This window comes from Oncorhynchus keta, chromosome 1 (genome assembly GCF_023373465.1).
Source record: "Oncorhynchus keta strain PuntledgeMale-10-30-2019 chromosome 1, Oket_V2, whole genome shotgun sequence".
Taxonomy (NCBI): Eukaryota; Metazoa; Chordata; class Actinopteri; order Salmoniformes; family Salmonidae; genus Oncorhynchus; species Oncorhynchus keta.
Window position 1 is genome coordinate 11,642,128 of NC_068421.1, and position 16,318 is coordinate 11,658,445.

Sequence of the window (16,318 nt, forward strand, 5' to 3'; positions counted from 1 at the left end):
AGTTAAAGCTCTGAATGTTCAGCATGCATGTAGGTGTGTTCAAGTTCAAGTTAGTTGATTTGTCCTATATACAGTATGTGGAGTACACAGTTAGTTGATTTGTCGTATATACAGTACATGGAGTACACAGTTAGTTGATTTGTCCTATATACAGTACATGGAGTACACAGTTCGTTGATTTGTCCTATATACAGTACATGAAGTACACAGTTATTTGATTTGTCCTATATACAGTGCCTTGCGAAAGTATTCGGCCCCCTTGAACTTTGCAACCTTTTGCCACATTTCAGGCTTCAAACATAAAGATATAAAACTGTATTTTTTTGTGAAGAATCAACAACAAGTGGGACACAATCATGAAGTGGAACGACATTTATTGTATATTTCAAACTTTTTTAACAAATCAAAAACTGAAAAATTGGGCGTGCAAAATTATTCAGCCCCTTTACTTTCAGTGCAGCAAACTCTCTCCAGAAGTTCAGTGAGGATCTCTGAATGATCCAATGTTGACCTAAATGACTAATGATGATAAATACAATCCACCTGTGTGTAATCAAGTCTCCGTATAAATGCACCTGCACTGTGATAGTCTCAGAGGTCCGTTAAAAGCGCAGAGAGCATCATGAAGAACAAGGAACACACCAGGCAGGTCCGAGATACTGTTGTGAAGAAGTTTAAAGCCGGATTTGGATACAAAAAGATTTCCCAAGCTTTAAACATCCCAAGGAGCACTGTGCAAGCGATAATATGGAAAAATGTCAGTCTCTCGATGTGCAAAACTGATACAGACATACCCCAAGCGACTTACAGCTGTAATCGCAGCAAAAGGTGGCGCTACAAAGTATTAACTTAAGGGGGCTGAATAATTTTGCATGCCCAATTTTTCAGTTTTTGATTTGTTAAAAAGGTTTGAAATATCCAATAAATGTCGTTCCACTTCATGATTGTGTCCCACTTGTTGTTGATTCTTCACAAAAAAATACAGTTTTATATCTTTATGTTTGAAGCCTGAAATGTGGCAAAAGGTCGCAAAGTTCAAGGGGGCCGAATACTTTCGCAAGGCACTGCACATCCATGTTTCTCAAACGTCAAATTTCAAAGTCGTTGCAAACATCAATTTTCAAAGTTAGGCATTAACTCTGAATGTTTAAGGTTAGGGTTAAGGTTCGGGTTAAGGTTAGGTTTAGGGTTAGGGTTAAGGTTAAGGTTAGGGTTAAGGTTAAGGTTATGGTTAAGGTTAGGGTTAAGGTTAGGGTTAAGGTTAGGGTTAAGGTTAGGGTTAAGGTTAAGGTTAGGGTTAAGGTTAGGGTTAAGGTTAGGGTTAAGGTTAGGGTTACATTTGGGATGTGCTTAAAACAAAATACTAAAAAACGACTTTCTATTGCTGGATGTGAACTTGCAACCAGAGGCAGATGCTATCCAACATCCTTGTCCACAATGCACAAGCAAACCTGAAACCTACTTGAAGGTAACAATGCTCTCTGTTGCCCCTACTGTCTGGTGTCCATCTCCTGTTGCCCCTACTGTCTGGTGTCCATCTCCTGTTGCCCCTACTGTCCGGTGTCCATCTCCTGTTGCCCCTACTGTCTGGTGTCCATGTCATCTCCTGTTGCCCCTACTGTCTGGTGTCCATCTCCTGTTGCCCCTACTGTCCGGTGTCCATCTCCTGTTGCCCCTACTGTCCGGTGTCCATGTCATCTCCTGTTGCCCCTACTGTCTAGTGTCCATCTCCTGTTGCCCCTACTGTCCGGTGTCCATGTCATCTCCTGTTGCCCCTACTGTCCGGTGTCCATGTCATCTCCTGTTGCCCCTACTGTCCGGTGTCCATGTCATCTCCTGTTGCCCCTACTGTCTGGTGTCCATCTCCTGTTGCCCCTACTGTCTGGTGTCCATCTCCTGTTGCCCCTACTGTCCAGTGTCCATGTCATCTCCTGTTGCCCCTACTGCCTGGTGTCCATGTCATCTCTTGTTGCCCCTACGGTCTGGTGTCCATCTCCTGTTGCCCCTACTGTCCGGTGTCCATGTAATCTCCTGTTGCCCCTACTGTCCGGTGTCCATGTCATCTCCTGTTGCCCCTACTGTCCGGTGTCCACCTCCTGTTGCCCCTACTGTCCGGTGTCCATGTCATCTCCTGTTGCCCCTACTGTCTGGTGTCCATCTCCTGTTGCCCCTACTGTCCGGTGTCCATGTCATCTCCTGTTGCCCCTACTGTCCGGTGTCCACCTCCTGTTGCCCCTACTGTCCGGTGTCCATGTCATCTCCTGTTGCCCCTACTGTCAGGTGTCCATCTCCTGTTGCCCCTACTGTCCGGTGTCCATGTCATCTCCTGTTGCCCCTACTGTCAGGTGTCCATGTCATCTCCTGTTGCCCCTACTGTCCGGTGTTCATCTCCTGTTGCCCCTACTGTCCGGTGCCCATGTCATCTCCTGTTGCCCCTACTGTCTGGTGTCCATGTCATCTCTTGTTGCCCCTACGGTCTGGTGTCCATCTCCTGTTGCCCCTACTGTCCGGTGTCCATGTCATCTCCTGTTGCCCCTACTGTCCGGTGTCCATCTCCTGTTGCCCCTACTGTCCGGTGTCCATGTCATCTCCTGTTGCCCCTACTGTCAGGTGTCCATGTCATCTCCTGTTGCCCCTACTGTCCGGTGTCCATCTCCTGTTGCCCCTACTGTCTGGTGTCCATCTACTGTTGCCCCTACTGTCCGGTGTCCATCTCCTGTTGCCCCTACTGTCTGGTGTCCATGTCATCTCCTGTTGCCCCTACTGTCCGGTGCCCATGTCATCTCCTGTTGCCCCTACTGTCTGGTGTCCATGTCATCTCCTGTTGCCCCTACTGTCCGGTGCCCATGTCATCTCCTGTTGCCCCTACTGTCTGGTGTCCATGTCATCTCCTGTTGCCCCTACTGTCCGGTGTCCACCTCCTGTTGCCCCTACTGTCCGGTGTCCATGTCATCTCCTGTTGCCCCTACTGTCCGGTGTCCATCTCCTGTTGCCCCTACTGTCTGGTGTCCATCTCCTGTTGCCCCTACTGTCCGGTGTCCATGTCATCTCCTGTTGCCCCTACTGTCCGGTGTCCATGTCATCTCCTGTTGCCCCTACTGTCCGGTGTCCATGTCATCTCCTGTTGCCCCTACTGTCCGGTGTCCATGTCATCTCCTGTTGCCCCTACTGTCCGGTGTCCATCTCCTGTTGCCCCTACTGTCCGGTGTCCATGTCATCTCCTGTTGCCCCTACTGTCCGGTGTCCACCTCCTGTTGCCCCTACTGTCCGGTGTCCATGTCATCTCCTGGCGTCCTCAGACATGGATCGGCGTCAGATACTGACTTGTATCACGGGTGACTTGGCTGGCAATGAAATGCTTACCTGCAGGCTCACCCCTCGACAGGCTCACCCCTCGACAGGCTCACCCCTCGACAGGCTCACCCATCAACAGGCTCACCTATCGACAAGCTCATCTATCGACAGGATCACCTATCGTCCACAGGCCCACCTCCATCTCCTGGACAGGCTCATGTCATCTCCTGGACAGGCTCACCTACTGGACAGGCTCTGTTGCCCCCTCGACAGGTTCACCGGTTCCATGTCATCTCCCGTTGCCCCAGTGTCCATCTCCCCCTATGGAAAGGCTCACCCCTCGACAGGCTCACCTATCGACAGGATCACCTATCGACAGGCTCACCCATCTACAGGCTCACCTCTCGACTGGCTCACCCCTCGACAGGCTCACCTCTCGACAGGCTCATCTATCGACAGGCTCACCTCTCGACAGGCTCACCCATCGACAGGCTCACCCCTCGACAGGCTCACCTCTCGACAGGCTCATCTATCGACAGGCTCACCTATCGACAGGCTCACCTCTCGACAGGCTCACCCATCGACAGGCTCACCTCTCGACAGGCTCACCCCTCGACAGGCTCACCCCTCAACAGGCTCACCCCTTCACAGGCTCAACTCTCGACAGGCTCACCCCTCGACAGGCTCACCTCTCGACAGGCTCACCCCTCGACAGGCTCACCTCTCGACAGGCTCAACTATCGACAGGCTCACCTATCGACAGGCTCACCCCTCGACAGGCTCACCTATCGACAGGCTCACCTCTCGACAGGCTCACCCCTCGACAGGCTCACCTCTCGACAGGCTCACCCCTCGACAGGCTCACCTCTCGACAGGCTCACCTATCGACAGGCTCACCCATCGACAGGCTCACCTATCGACAGGCTCATCTATCGACAGGATCACCTATCGACAGGCCCACCTATCGACAGGCTCACCTATCGACAGGCTCACCTATGGACAGGCTCACCCCTCGACAGGCTCACCTTTCGACAGGCTCACCTAGGAAAGGCTAACCCCTCGACAGGCTCACCTATCGACAGGCTCATCTATTGACAGGATCACCTATCGACAGGCTCACCCATCTACAGGCTCACCTCTCGACTGGCTCAGGCTCCCTATGGACAGGCTCACCTCTCGACAGGCTCACCTATCGACAGGCTCACCTCTCGACAGGCTCACCTTGATCGACAGGCTCACCTCTCGACAGGCTCACCCCTCGACAGGCTCACCCCTCGACAGGCTCACCTCTCGACAGGCTCACCTATCGACAGCTCACCTCTCGACAGGCTCACCCCTCGACAGGCTCACCTATCGACAGGCTCACCTCTCGACAGGCTCACCTATCGACAGGCTCACCTATCGACAGGCTCACCTCTCGACAGGCTCACCTCTCGACAGGCTCACCCCTCGACAGGCTCACCCCTCGACAGGCTCACCTCATCGACAGGCTCACCTCTCGACAGGCTCACCTCTCGACAGGCTCACCTCTCAACAGGCTAACCCCTTGACAGGCTCACCTCTCGACAGGCTCACCTCTCGACAGGCTCACCTCTCGACAGGCTCACCTCTCGACAGGCTAACCCCTTGACAGGCTCACCTCTCGACAGGCTAACCCCTAGACAGGCTCACCTCTCGACAGGCTCACCTCTCGACAGGCTAACCCCTTGACAGGCTCACCTATCGACAGGCTCACCTATCGACAGGATCACCTATCGACAGGCTCACCTCTCGACAGGCTCACCTCTCGACAGGCTCACCTATCGACAGGCTCACCCCTCGACAGGCTCACCTATCGACAGGCTCACCTCTCGACAGGCTCACCCCTCGACAGGCTCACCCCTCGACAGGCTCACCTATCGACAGGCTCACCTCTCGACAGGCTCACCTCTCAACAGGCTAACCCCTTGACAGGCTCACCTCTCGACAGGCTCACCTCTCGACAGGCTCACCTCTCGACAGGCTCACCTCTCGACAGGCTAACCCCTTGACAGGCTCACCTCTCGACAGGCTAACCCCTAGACAGGCTAACCCCTAGACAGGCTCACCTCTCGACAGGCTCACCTCTCGACAGGCTAACCCCTTGACAGGCTCACCTATTGACAGGCTCACCTATCGACAGGATCACCTATCGACAGGCTCACCCATCTACAGGCTCACCTCTCGACAGGCTCACCCCTCGACAGGCTCACCTCTCGACAGGCTCACCTCTCGACAGGCTAACCCCTTGACAGGCTCACCTCTCGACAGGCTCACCTATCGACAGGCTCACCCATCTACAGGCTCACCTTTCGACAGGCTCACCCCTTGACAGGCTCACCTCTCGACAGGCTCACCTCTCGACAGGCTCACCCATCAACAGGCTCACCTATCGACAAGCTCATCTATCGACAGGATCACCTATCGACAGGCCCACCTATGGACAGGCTCACCTATGGACAGGCTCACCTATGGACAGGCTCACCCCTCGACAGGTTCACCTTTCGACAGGCTCCCCTATGGAAAGGCTCACCCCTCGACAGGCTCACCTATCGACAGGATCACCTATCGACAGGCTCACCCATCTACAGGCTCACCTCTCGACTGGCTCACCCCTCGACAGGCTCACCTCTCGACAGGCTCATCTATCGACAGGCTCATCTATCGACAGGCTCACCTATCGACAGGCTCACCTCTCGACAGGCTCACCCATCGACAGGCTCACCCCTCGACAGGCTCACCTCTCGACAGGCTCATCTATCGACAGGCTCACCTATCGACAGGCTCACCTCTCGACAGGCTCACCCATCGACAGGCTCACCTCTCGACAGGCTCACCCCTCGACAGGCTCACCCCTCAACAGGCTCACCCCTTCACAGGCTCAACTCTCGACAGGCTCACCCCTCGACAGGCTCACCTCTCGACAGGCTCACCCCTCGACAGGCTCACCTCTCGACAGGCTCACCTCTCGACAGGCTCACCTATCGACAGGCTCACCCATCGACAGGCTCACCCCTCGACAGGCTCACCTCTCGACAGGCTCACCTCTCGACAGGCTCATCTATCGACAGGCTCACCTATCGACAGCCTCACCTCTCGACAGGCTCACCCATCGACAGGCTCACCTCTCGACAGGCTCACCCCTCGACAGGCTCACCCCTCAACAGGCTCACCCCTTCACAGGCTCAACTCTCGACAGGCTCACCCCTCGACAGGCTCACCTCTCGACAGGCTCACCCCTCGACAGGCTCACCTCTCGACAGGCTCAACTATCGACAGGCTCACCTATCGACAGGCTCACCCCTCGACAGGCTCACAGGCTCACCTCTCGACAGGCTCACCCCTCGACAGGCTCACCCCTCGACAGGCTCACCTCTCGACAGGCTCACCCCTCGACAGGCTCACCTATCGACAGGCTCACCTATCGACAGGCTCACCCATCGACAGGCTCACCTATCGACAGGCCCACCTATCGACAGGCTCACCTATCGACAGGCTCACCTATGGACAGGCTCACCCCTCGACAGGCTCACCTTTCGACAGGCTCACCTAGGAAAGGCTAACCCCTCGACAGGCTCACCTATCGACAGGCTCATCTATTGACAGGATCACCTATCGACAGGCTCACCCATCTACAGGCTCACCTCTCGACTGGCTCACCCCTCGACAGGCTCACCTCTCGACAGGCTCACCTATCGACAGGCTCACCTCTCGACAGGCTCACCTATCGACAGGCTCACCTCTCGACAGGCTCACCCCTCGACAGGCTCACCCCTCGACAGGCTCACCTATCGACAGGCTCACCCCTCGACAGTCTCACCCCTCAACAGGCTCACCCCTCGACAGGCTCACCCCTCGACAGGCTCACCCCTCGACAGGCTCACCCTCGACAGGCTCACCTCTCGACAGGCTCACCTATCGACAGGCTCACCTCTCGACAGGCTCACCCCTCGACAGGCTCACCTATCGACAGGCTCACCTCTCGACAGGCTCACCTATCGACAGGCTCACCTATCGACAGGCTCACCTCTCGACAGGCTCACCTCTCGACAGGCTCACCCCTCGACAGGCTCACCCCTCGACAGGCTCACCTATCGACAGGCTCACCTCTCGACAGGCTCACCTCTCGACAGGCTCACCTCTCAACAGGCTAACCCCTTGACAGGCTCACCTCTCGACAGGCTCACCTCTCGACAGGCTCACCTCTCGACAGGCTCACCTCTCGACAGGCTAACCCCTTGACAGGCTCACCTCTCGACAGGCTAACCCCTAGACAGGCTCACCTCTCGACAGGCTCACCTCTCGACAGGCTAACCCCTTGACAGGCTCACCTATCGACAGGCTCACCTATCGACAGGATCACCTATCGACAGGCTCACCTCTCGACAGGCTCACCTCTCGACAGGCTCACCTATCGACAGGCTCACCCCTCGACAGGCTCAGGCTCCCCTCGACAGGCTCGACAGGCTACACCCCTCGACAGGCTCACCTATCGACAGGCTCACCTCTCGACAGGCTCACCTCTCAACAGGCTAACCCCTTGACAGGCTCACCTCTCGACAGGCTCACCTCTCGACAGGCTCACCTCTCGACAGGCTCACCTCTCGACAGGCTAACCCCTTGACAGGCTCACCTCTCGACAGGCTAACCCCTAGACAGGCTCACCTCTCGACAGGCTCACCTCTCGACAGGCTAACCCCTTGACAGGCTCACCTATTGACAGGCTCACCTATCGACAGGATCACCTATCGACAGGCTCACCCATCTACAGGCTCACCTCTCGACAGGCTCACCCCTCGACAGGCTCACCTCTCGACAGGCTCACCTCTCGACAGGCTAACCCCTTGACAGGCTCACCTCTCGACAGGCTCACCTATCGACAGGCTCACCCATCTACAGGCTCACCTTTCGACAGGCTCACCCCTTGACAGGCTCACCTCTCGACAGGCTCACCTCTCGACAGGCTCACCTCTCGACAGGCTCACCCCTCGACAGGCTCACCTATCAACAGTCTCACCTCTCGACCGGCTCACCTCTCGACCGGCTCACCTCTCGACCGGCTCACCTCTCAGCAATTCAGCAACAATAAAATAATGAATGAGTAAAGGAAGTCATAAAGATATATACTAATAATAATGAGATAAAACATAGAATAGTAATTCAGCAAGCACAAATGTTTTGAGTAAACAAAGAATTAACACAGAAATACACACTAAATAGCAAAGTCTAGGGAGCCTGTAAAAGGTGCACCCTACCCAGAGCTGCTGTGAGCGTGTGTGTGTGTGTGTGTGCGTGTGTGTGTGTGTCTTCTAATCCCTCTTGCATTTGGCTGCCGATTTAATTCTGGCCTTGTTTGTGGCCAAGCCCCTAAACACTCCCCCTGAATCTGTATCTGCACATCTTTCCATCCATTAACACAAACACACTTAGCCTGTACATACTGTATTCAAAAGAGAGAGCACACAGAGAGAGAGAGGAAGAGAGACATTGAGAGAGAGATAGAGAGGGATATATATAGAGAGAGATAGAGAGGAGACTGTCAGATCGGTAGTTGGACTGTGACGCGCAGAGCGTGGCCGCGATGAAGCCCCCATATTGGAGCCGCGCAGAGCAAGCGCGACAGACAGCGAGCGAGCGAAAGAGCGCAGGAACAGACTCGGTGTTCCGTCGTTGCCATAGTGAAAGCGTGGATTCATCACGACCATGATGCTCTGATCAGTACGTGGAGTGGGGTTTCTCCAGAACATGCACGGTGGTCTAGTTGAGGTAGGCCTATTCAAATAGCTTTTCCCATTTAACTTTTGGGCTAGTCTTACATTCAGGAAAAACATGTTATCAACAAAACAGTCAATCTGTAAAAAGCAACAAATACAAAGTCATTCATTTTTCATTTACTTTTAAGCTTTTTCTTTGATACTGTTGAGTTGTATTATTTTGTTCTAAACAAATGATGAACATGTTAGATGTGTGTATTCACGTTGAGAGGCGGGCAGGCCAGCAGAGGGCAGACGGCTGTTTACTCGAGCTGTACCGTGCATTAACGGCCATTGTGTCAGAGCCCGGTTGGTCTGATTCGATTCCCGCGCTATTTGTGTCATCCTGGAATTAGTGTGGACGATATTCATGTTTCTGTTAATTGTAAATTATATATGATATCGGGAACGTTTTAGCACCAAAGTAAATGTTGACTGCCTGCAATACAACCTTCAAAGCTCTGTGTGATGGGCGATACTACTATTAGAGAGCTTATAAGGTAGGTAATAGCCCGCCTCTGTGTGTTGTGCCCGCCTGGTTCAGACTGCTGTTTGTGCTACTGAGCCTAATGCGTGTGTGTGTGTGTGTGTGTGTGTGTGTGTGTGTGTGTGTGTGTGTGTGTGTGTGTGTGTGTGTGTGTGTGTGTGTGTGTGTGTGTGTGTGTGTGTGTGTGTGTGTGTGTGTGTGTGTGTGTGTGTGTGTGTGTGTGTGTGTGTGTGTGAGAGAGAGAGATCGAGAGAACGAGAGAACGAGAGAGAGATTGAGAGCGAGAGACAGAGAGAGATTAGTGACAGTGTCATGGATCGATAAACGCACCGAGTCGCTCATTCCATCAATGTCTCAGGATGGCCATCGGGTGGTAGACTTGACATAATCCGTTTGGAAGGCCACACACACACACACACACACACACACACACACACACACACACACACACACACACACACACGTGTGTGATCTGATGATCAGTGTGTATTTGGTGATTCAGCCTAGTGTCACAGGTTCGATGCGGGAATTCATTCACAAACATCTTCGCCGGAAGGGAGGGCGCGCGCTGAGCGGTGTTTCGAAGGACGCGAGGCAGTCACCTTGCGGTCTGAAAGCGGCACGCGCCGCAGGAAATAACCCAAACAAAAAACACAAGCTCACCAACTGCAGTTCTCCCTGAGTGGAGTTGTGTCAGATAGACAGACTGCCATGATAGTCACTCCTCTGCACAGTGTGTGGATATAGAGAGCTGCCAGGTAACCTGCCCTGTCGCGAGACATACTGGTTCAGAGGAGGGGGTTAGACTAGGGGTTTGGCGCGCGATGCGTGAGCAGACATCGCACCGGCAGAGTTTGTGCGTGACATGAAGACGAGAAGAGCTCGAGCTGTGGCATAGGTCGCAAGCAGTCGGTGCGTGTTCTGCCTTTATCCCGTGGAAATGAACGAGGTCGCAGATTGACACGGTAAGGCTCTATGTGTGTACATTTGGATGTAACGTAACGGCGCGTTCAGTCTGTGTAATGCAACAGTGAGACACAGCAGATAGCCTCCGCTCTATTTACTCCCCACCCCCCACACACACCTCCCCTCGGTAACATCATTCCGTGTGGAAGCCAACCTTCTGTCTTTAAGTGTTTTTGACCGGTGAGGGTTTTGATGTTAACATTGTCAAGGGAAATATAAAAGTTACAGAACTCTCTTCTCTGCGATGGTTGTCTGGGCAAACGGTGATGCGCGCGAGGAATCAATTTCAGCACCGCGGACAGCTCTGGAGGACAAGCGCATGCAGCTACCAGGTCCGTCCCGTTTCACAAGCTATGAGACAGACAGAAAGACAGACAGACCATTGCCATGTCTCCTTATTTGACATGGTTTAGCCATGGAGCCAGGAGCAGATTGGGATCAGAAATCGTCCCTGCCATTTCTAACACACGGCTCATTTTTCCCTTAATGCCATCATTATCTAGCTAATCATTTTGCTGAGAAAAAAACAACAAGTTAGTTAGGCCCACTGGGCTAAAAAGGGACCAGCCTATCTGGCATTTGCCCGAAATGCTAGATGGCCAGTCTGTCCCTGCTTGGAGCGCATTCCCGTTGGCAGACTTCACAAGGGTATCCATAGGCTATAAAGACACATATATCCTATTCAATGTGCACAGGCACATCATGTTAAAATCCTGCTATCCTCTTCCGTTGTTTACTCAATCAATGACGAAATCTATGGGCAACTTAAATCTCCCAGACTGTTGATTTTTCGGCGTATCAACGCGGTTTATTTAACGGGATAACCGTGGTGTGTTGAATGTGGCAGGCTAGCCTATTGACAATTTATACCGGCGAGAAGCGCAGTGACCTCTGTAGCCAACGGGCTGAACAACGTTCATGCCTATTTGAGCAGATTTATGTTTCTGTGATAGAGAAGAGGATAAATCCATTCGGTTCCGTAATTAAGTGAAATGTGACCTATACTTGAGCACATACAGAGCGACAGGTATGTAATACCGCGCGCAGCTTTGGTGGTAAAGAGACAGAGCGCGAGAGAGAGAAAGACGGTGGTGGAGGAGTCTGTATCATGATAAATCGGTCTTGCGGGCTGCAGGATGAATGGCTCTTAGGAAGAATGGATCCCGAGCGAACAGCTCTCCTGTTAATGGCGCTGTAATGACGCTGTCATATGAATTACTTCCCTTGACCCCCTCGTTTCTCGCCTACCGCTCGAGGGGACACCGGCCGGGCTCGAACTGTTGAGCCCCCAACTCTGCCAACATTCCGACGACCTTGATCAAGTCTATTTGCACAAAGTTGGACCCATTCCCTTCAAACTCATTTACTTAGTGCTTCGAGCTGCTGAAATCTATTGAAATATGTTCTACCCGTGGTTACGATATGTTGTTATGCATAATTGAGGTTAAATATATTTGCTTGAAATACACAAGCGTTTTAGTTATAGTTTACGAGGCCTATATGACATGAGGTAGAGTGAGAGTGTTGTTCATCATGATCATTTTGTGAATTGTGTCTCTGATCCTTTGAAAAGTGACACAAGACCTCAAAGCATGCAAATGTATTATATATATTCTGATGAGGCATTGGTGTGAAGCTGTGGTAGGATTCATGTGAGAGTATAAACTGCTTGGATAGGTTCCCACTGGGTATGGTTCCCGTGAGAGTATAAACTGCTTGGATAGGTTCCCACTGGGTATGGTTCCTGTGAGAGTATAAACTGCTTGGATAGGTTCCCACTGGGTATGGTTCCTGTGAGAGTATAAACTGCTTGGATAGGTTCCCACTGGGTATGGTTCCTGTGAGAGTATAAACTGCTTGGATAGGTTCCCACTGGGTATGGTTCCTGTGAGAGTATAAACTGCTTGGATAGGTTCCCACTGGGTATGGTTCCTGTGAGAGTATAAACTGCTTGGATAGGTTCCCACTGGGTATGGTTCCTGTGAAAGTATAAACTGCTTGGATAGGTTCCCACTGGGTATGGTTCCTGTGAGAGTATAAACTGCTTGGATAGGTTCCCACTGGGTATGGTTCCTGTGAGAGTATAAACTGCTTGGATAGGTTCCCACTGGGTATGGTTCCTGTGAGAGTATAAACTGCTTGGATAGGATAGGTTCATAGGTTCCACTGGGTATGGTTCCTGTGAGAGTATAAACTGTATAAACTGCTTGGATAGGTTCCCACTAAACTGGATAGGTTCCCACTGGGTATGGTTCCTGTGAGAGTATAAACTGCTTGGATAGGTTCCCACTGGGTATGGTTCCTGTGAGAGTATAAACTGCTTGGATAGGTTCCCACTGGGTATGGTTCCTGTGAGAGTATAAACTGCTTGGATAGGTTCCCACTGGGTATGGTTCCTGTGAGAGTATAAACTGCTTGGATAGGTTCCCACTGGGTATGGTTCCTGTGAGAGTATAAACTGCTTGGATAGGTTCCCACTGGGTATGGTTCCTGTGAGAGTATAAACTGCTTGGATAGGTTCCCACTGGGTATGGTTCCTGTGAGTATAAACTGCTTATAAACTGGTTCCTGTGAGAGTATTGCTTGGATAGGTTCCCACTGGGTATGGTTCCTGTGAGTATAAACTGCTTATAAATGGTTCCTGAGAGTATAAACTGCTTGGATAGGTTCCACACTGGGTATGGTTCCTGTGAGAGTATAAACTGCTTGGATAGGTTCCCACTGGGTATGGTTCCTGTGAGAGTATAAACTGCTTGGATAGGTTCCCACTGGGTATGGTTCCTGTGAGAGTATAAACTGCTTGGATAGGTTCCCACTGGGTATGGTTCCTGTGAGAGTATAAACTGCTTGGATAGGTTCCCTGTGAGAGTATAAACTGGGTATGGTTCCTGTGAGAGTATAAACTGCTTGGATAGGTTCCCACTGGGTATGGTTCCTGTGAGAGTATAAACTGCTTGGATAGGTTCCCACTGGGTATGGTTCCTGTGAGAGTATAAACTGCTTGGATAGGTTCCCACTGGGTATGGTTCCTGTGAGAGTATAAACTGCTTGGATAGGTTCCCACTGGGTATGGTTCCTGTGAGAGTATAAACTGCTTGGATAGGTTCCCACTGGGTATGGTTCCTGTGAGAGTATAAACTGCTTGGATAGGTTTCCCACTGGTATAAACTGTATGGTTCCTGTGAGAGTATAAACTGCTTGGATAGGTTCCCACTGGGTATGGTTCCTGTGAGAGTATAAACTGCTTGGATGAGGTTCCCACTGGGTATGGTTCCTGTGAGAGTATAAACTGCTTGGATAGGTTCCCACTGGGTATGGTTCCTGTGAGAGTATAAACTGCTTGGATAGGTTCCCACTGGGTATGGTTCCTGTGAGAGTATAAACTGCTTGGATAGGTTCCCACTGGGTATGGTTCCTGTGAGAGTATAAACTGCTTGGATAGGTTCCCACTGGGTATGGTTCCTGTGAGAGTATAAACTGCTTGGATAGGTTCACACTGGGTATGGTTCCTGTGAGAGTATAAACTGCTTGGATAGGTTCCCACTGGGTATGGTTCCTGTGAGAGTATAAACTGCTTGGATAGGTTCCCACTGGGTATGGTTCCTGTGAGAGTATAAACTGCTTGGATAGGTTCCCACTGGGTATGGTTCCTGTGCTCTGAGACTTGGTCTGGTGTTGAATGTTATTGTTCACCCTCCTCTCCGACAGCCTTCCCTGCTCCCTGATGTGTCACAGGTAGATAACAGATTGATGTGAAAACAGCAAAGTAAGCCCCTATAAAGGATTGATGTCCCCTGCTGCGTTCAGACCCTAACCCCCCACTACCTCTCCGTTTACAGGTAATGACCGGCCCCTTTACCTGTCTGTTACCTGTTACCATGGAGACCACCGCTTCACCATAGAGGAGGATATTCCTCAACCAATCAGAGTGGAGTCCAGTTTCGACCAGAAGGAGTCTAAAGTATTTCCCAACATACACGGCTTCTCTCTGGCACTCCTTATTGGTAACGTGGCAATGGCCCGTCCTTGACTTCCACAGCAGGAGGAGGACACGGCTTCTCTCTGGCACTCCTTATTGGTAACGTGGCAACGGCCCGTCCTTGACTTTCACAGCAGGAGGAGGAAGTCCACATTTGTATTATATTTGGCTTGCCACCACTCTTCACAATGGAGAGGAACTTTACTCTCATGAAGCATAGTAGTTCTTGACCAAACTGGACATCATCAGGACACATCATCAAGACATTTTCTTTGTTAACAAATTAACCAATAAGATGATCTGGATCATCCTGGCCCTGCCTGTATGGGCGTGGCGTGGGACTGTTGGCGACGCCCAGTCTAACGAGCGGCGAGTCGTGGCACACATCCCCGGTGACATCATCATAGGAGCCCTGTTCTCTGTCCATCACCAGCCGACAGCGGACAAGGTACAACCCTCTGAGACTAAGGCATCCTTTATGTCCACATGAATGACTGATGGTGTGGGGAAGATGCACAGTGGGGTCTGAGATGATTGACACCCTTGATAAAGATGAGCATAAATGACTGTATAAAATAAATAATTTAAAAAACTGAGCTATATTCTATGCCATTTTTTTTCTCCAAATCCAAGTGCCAATGCTATTTAGTAAACACAGATTCTGTATGGAGCAATGGTCTATGATTCCTCCCAATGTGTTCTCCAACTCAGAAAACAGTGGCCTTATCCTCACAAGTTGAATTATTGAAAGATATTGAAAACAGGCGGGTCAATAATTTGGTCCCTTAACTCCTTCTAAATCTCTTTCTCTGAGCAATTGTTTTAGTATAAAATGATATCATTTCCCTTTGGTTGTTTTTGCATACAGTACAGCTCAGTATTTGAATGATTCACTTTATACGGTCAATGTTTCTCATTTTTATCAAGGGTGTCAATAATTTCAGACCCCACTGTATCCATCCCCAGCTGCATAAGTGTAAGAGTGTCTCAGTGCGTGTCGTGAGTAGAGCAGTATCCAGTGTGTGTTTGTGTTTATGTGTGTGTGTGTATTCCTCACCCAGGTACACGAACGTAAATGCGGCTCGGTGCGCGAGCAGTACGGTATCCAGCGTGTTGAGGCCATGCTGCACACTCTAGACCGTATCAACGCTGACCCCCATATCCTCCCCAACATCAGCCTGGGCTGTGAGATAAGAGACTCCTGCTGGCACTCTGCTGTGGCCCTGGAGCAGAGCATTGAGTTCATACGAGACTCCCTGGTGTCCTCCGACGAGGCTGAGGTGGGGGGAGGCAGTGTGTGGGGGGGCGGCGGGGGAGGAGCCGACGGGAGGGGAGGGCCGAGGTGTGCGGACCCCGCTGCAACCCCCATGCGGGGGAAGAAACCCATCGTCGGGCTGATAGGACCAGGCTCCAGCTCTGTGGCCATTCAGGTCCAGAACCTCCTACAGCTCTTCAACATACCCCAGATCGCCTACTCTGCTACCAGCATGGACCTCAGTGACAAAGTAGGCACACAATTCTATTTTATTTTACTCTATTCTATTTTAATTTACTCTACTCCATTCTATTCTATGTTATTAGTACTTTATGAGTAGTCTACTGTGTTTCTCTCCAATAGAGTTTGCTATGAGTACTTTATGAGTACTGTTACTCTCCAACAGAGTTTGTATAGGTACTTTATGAGTACTGTTACTCTCCAACAGAGTTTGTATAGGTACTTTATGAGTACTGTTTCTCTCCAACAGAGTTTGTATAAGTACTTAATGAGTACTGTTTATCTCCAACATAGTTTGTATAAGTACTTTGTGAGTATTGTTATCT

At 51.2% G+C, this 16,318-nt stretch overlaps 1 protein-coding gene across 4 annotated transcripts in view; it reads left to right on the top strand.

Annotated features, from left to right (window-relative positions):
* Positions 1-8,861: 8,861 nt before the first annotated feature.
* Positions 8,862-16,318, top strand: part of grm5b (glutamate receptor, metabotropic 5b) — a 122,591-nt gene continuing 115,134 nt past the window's right edge. The window contains exons 1-3 of one of the 4 annotated variants that reach the window (XM_052503733.1): positions 8,862-9,078; positions 14,358-14,945; positions 15,559-16,002. In XM_052503733.1, the coding sequence (XP_052359693.1) occupies positions 14,793-14,945; positions 15,559-16,002 (597 nt within the window). In that variant the 5' untranslated portion in view covers positions 8,862-9,078; positions 14,358-14,792. Of the gene's footprint in view, positions 9,079-9,368; positions 9,566-10,111; positions 10,518-10,693; positions 10,851-14,357; positions 14,946-15,558; positions 16,003-16,318 lie in introns of those variants that run through there. The other 3 variants (XM_052503781.1, XM_052503752.1, XM_052503832.1) reach the window with 3 other exon arrangements.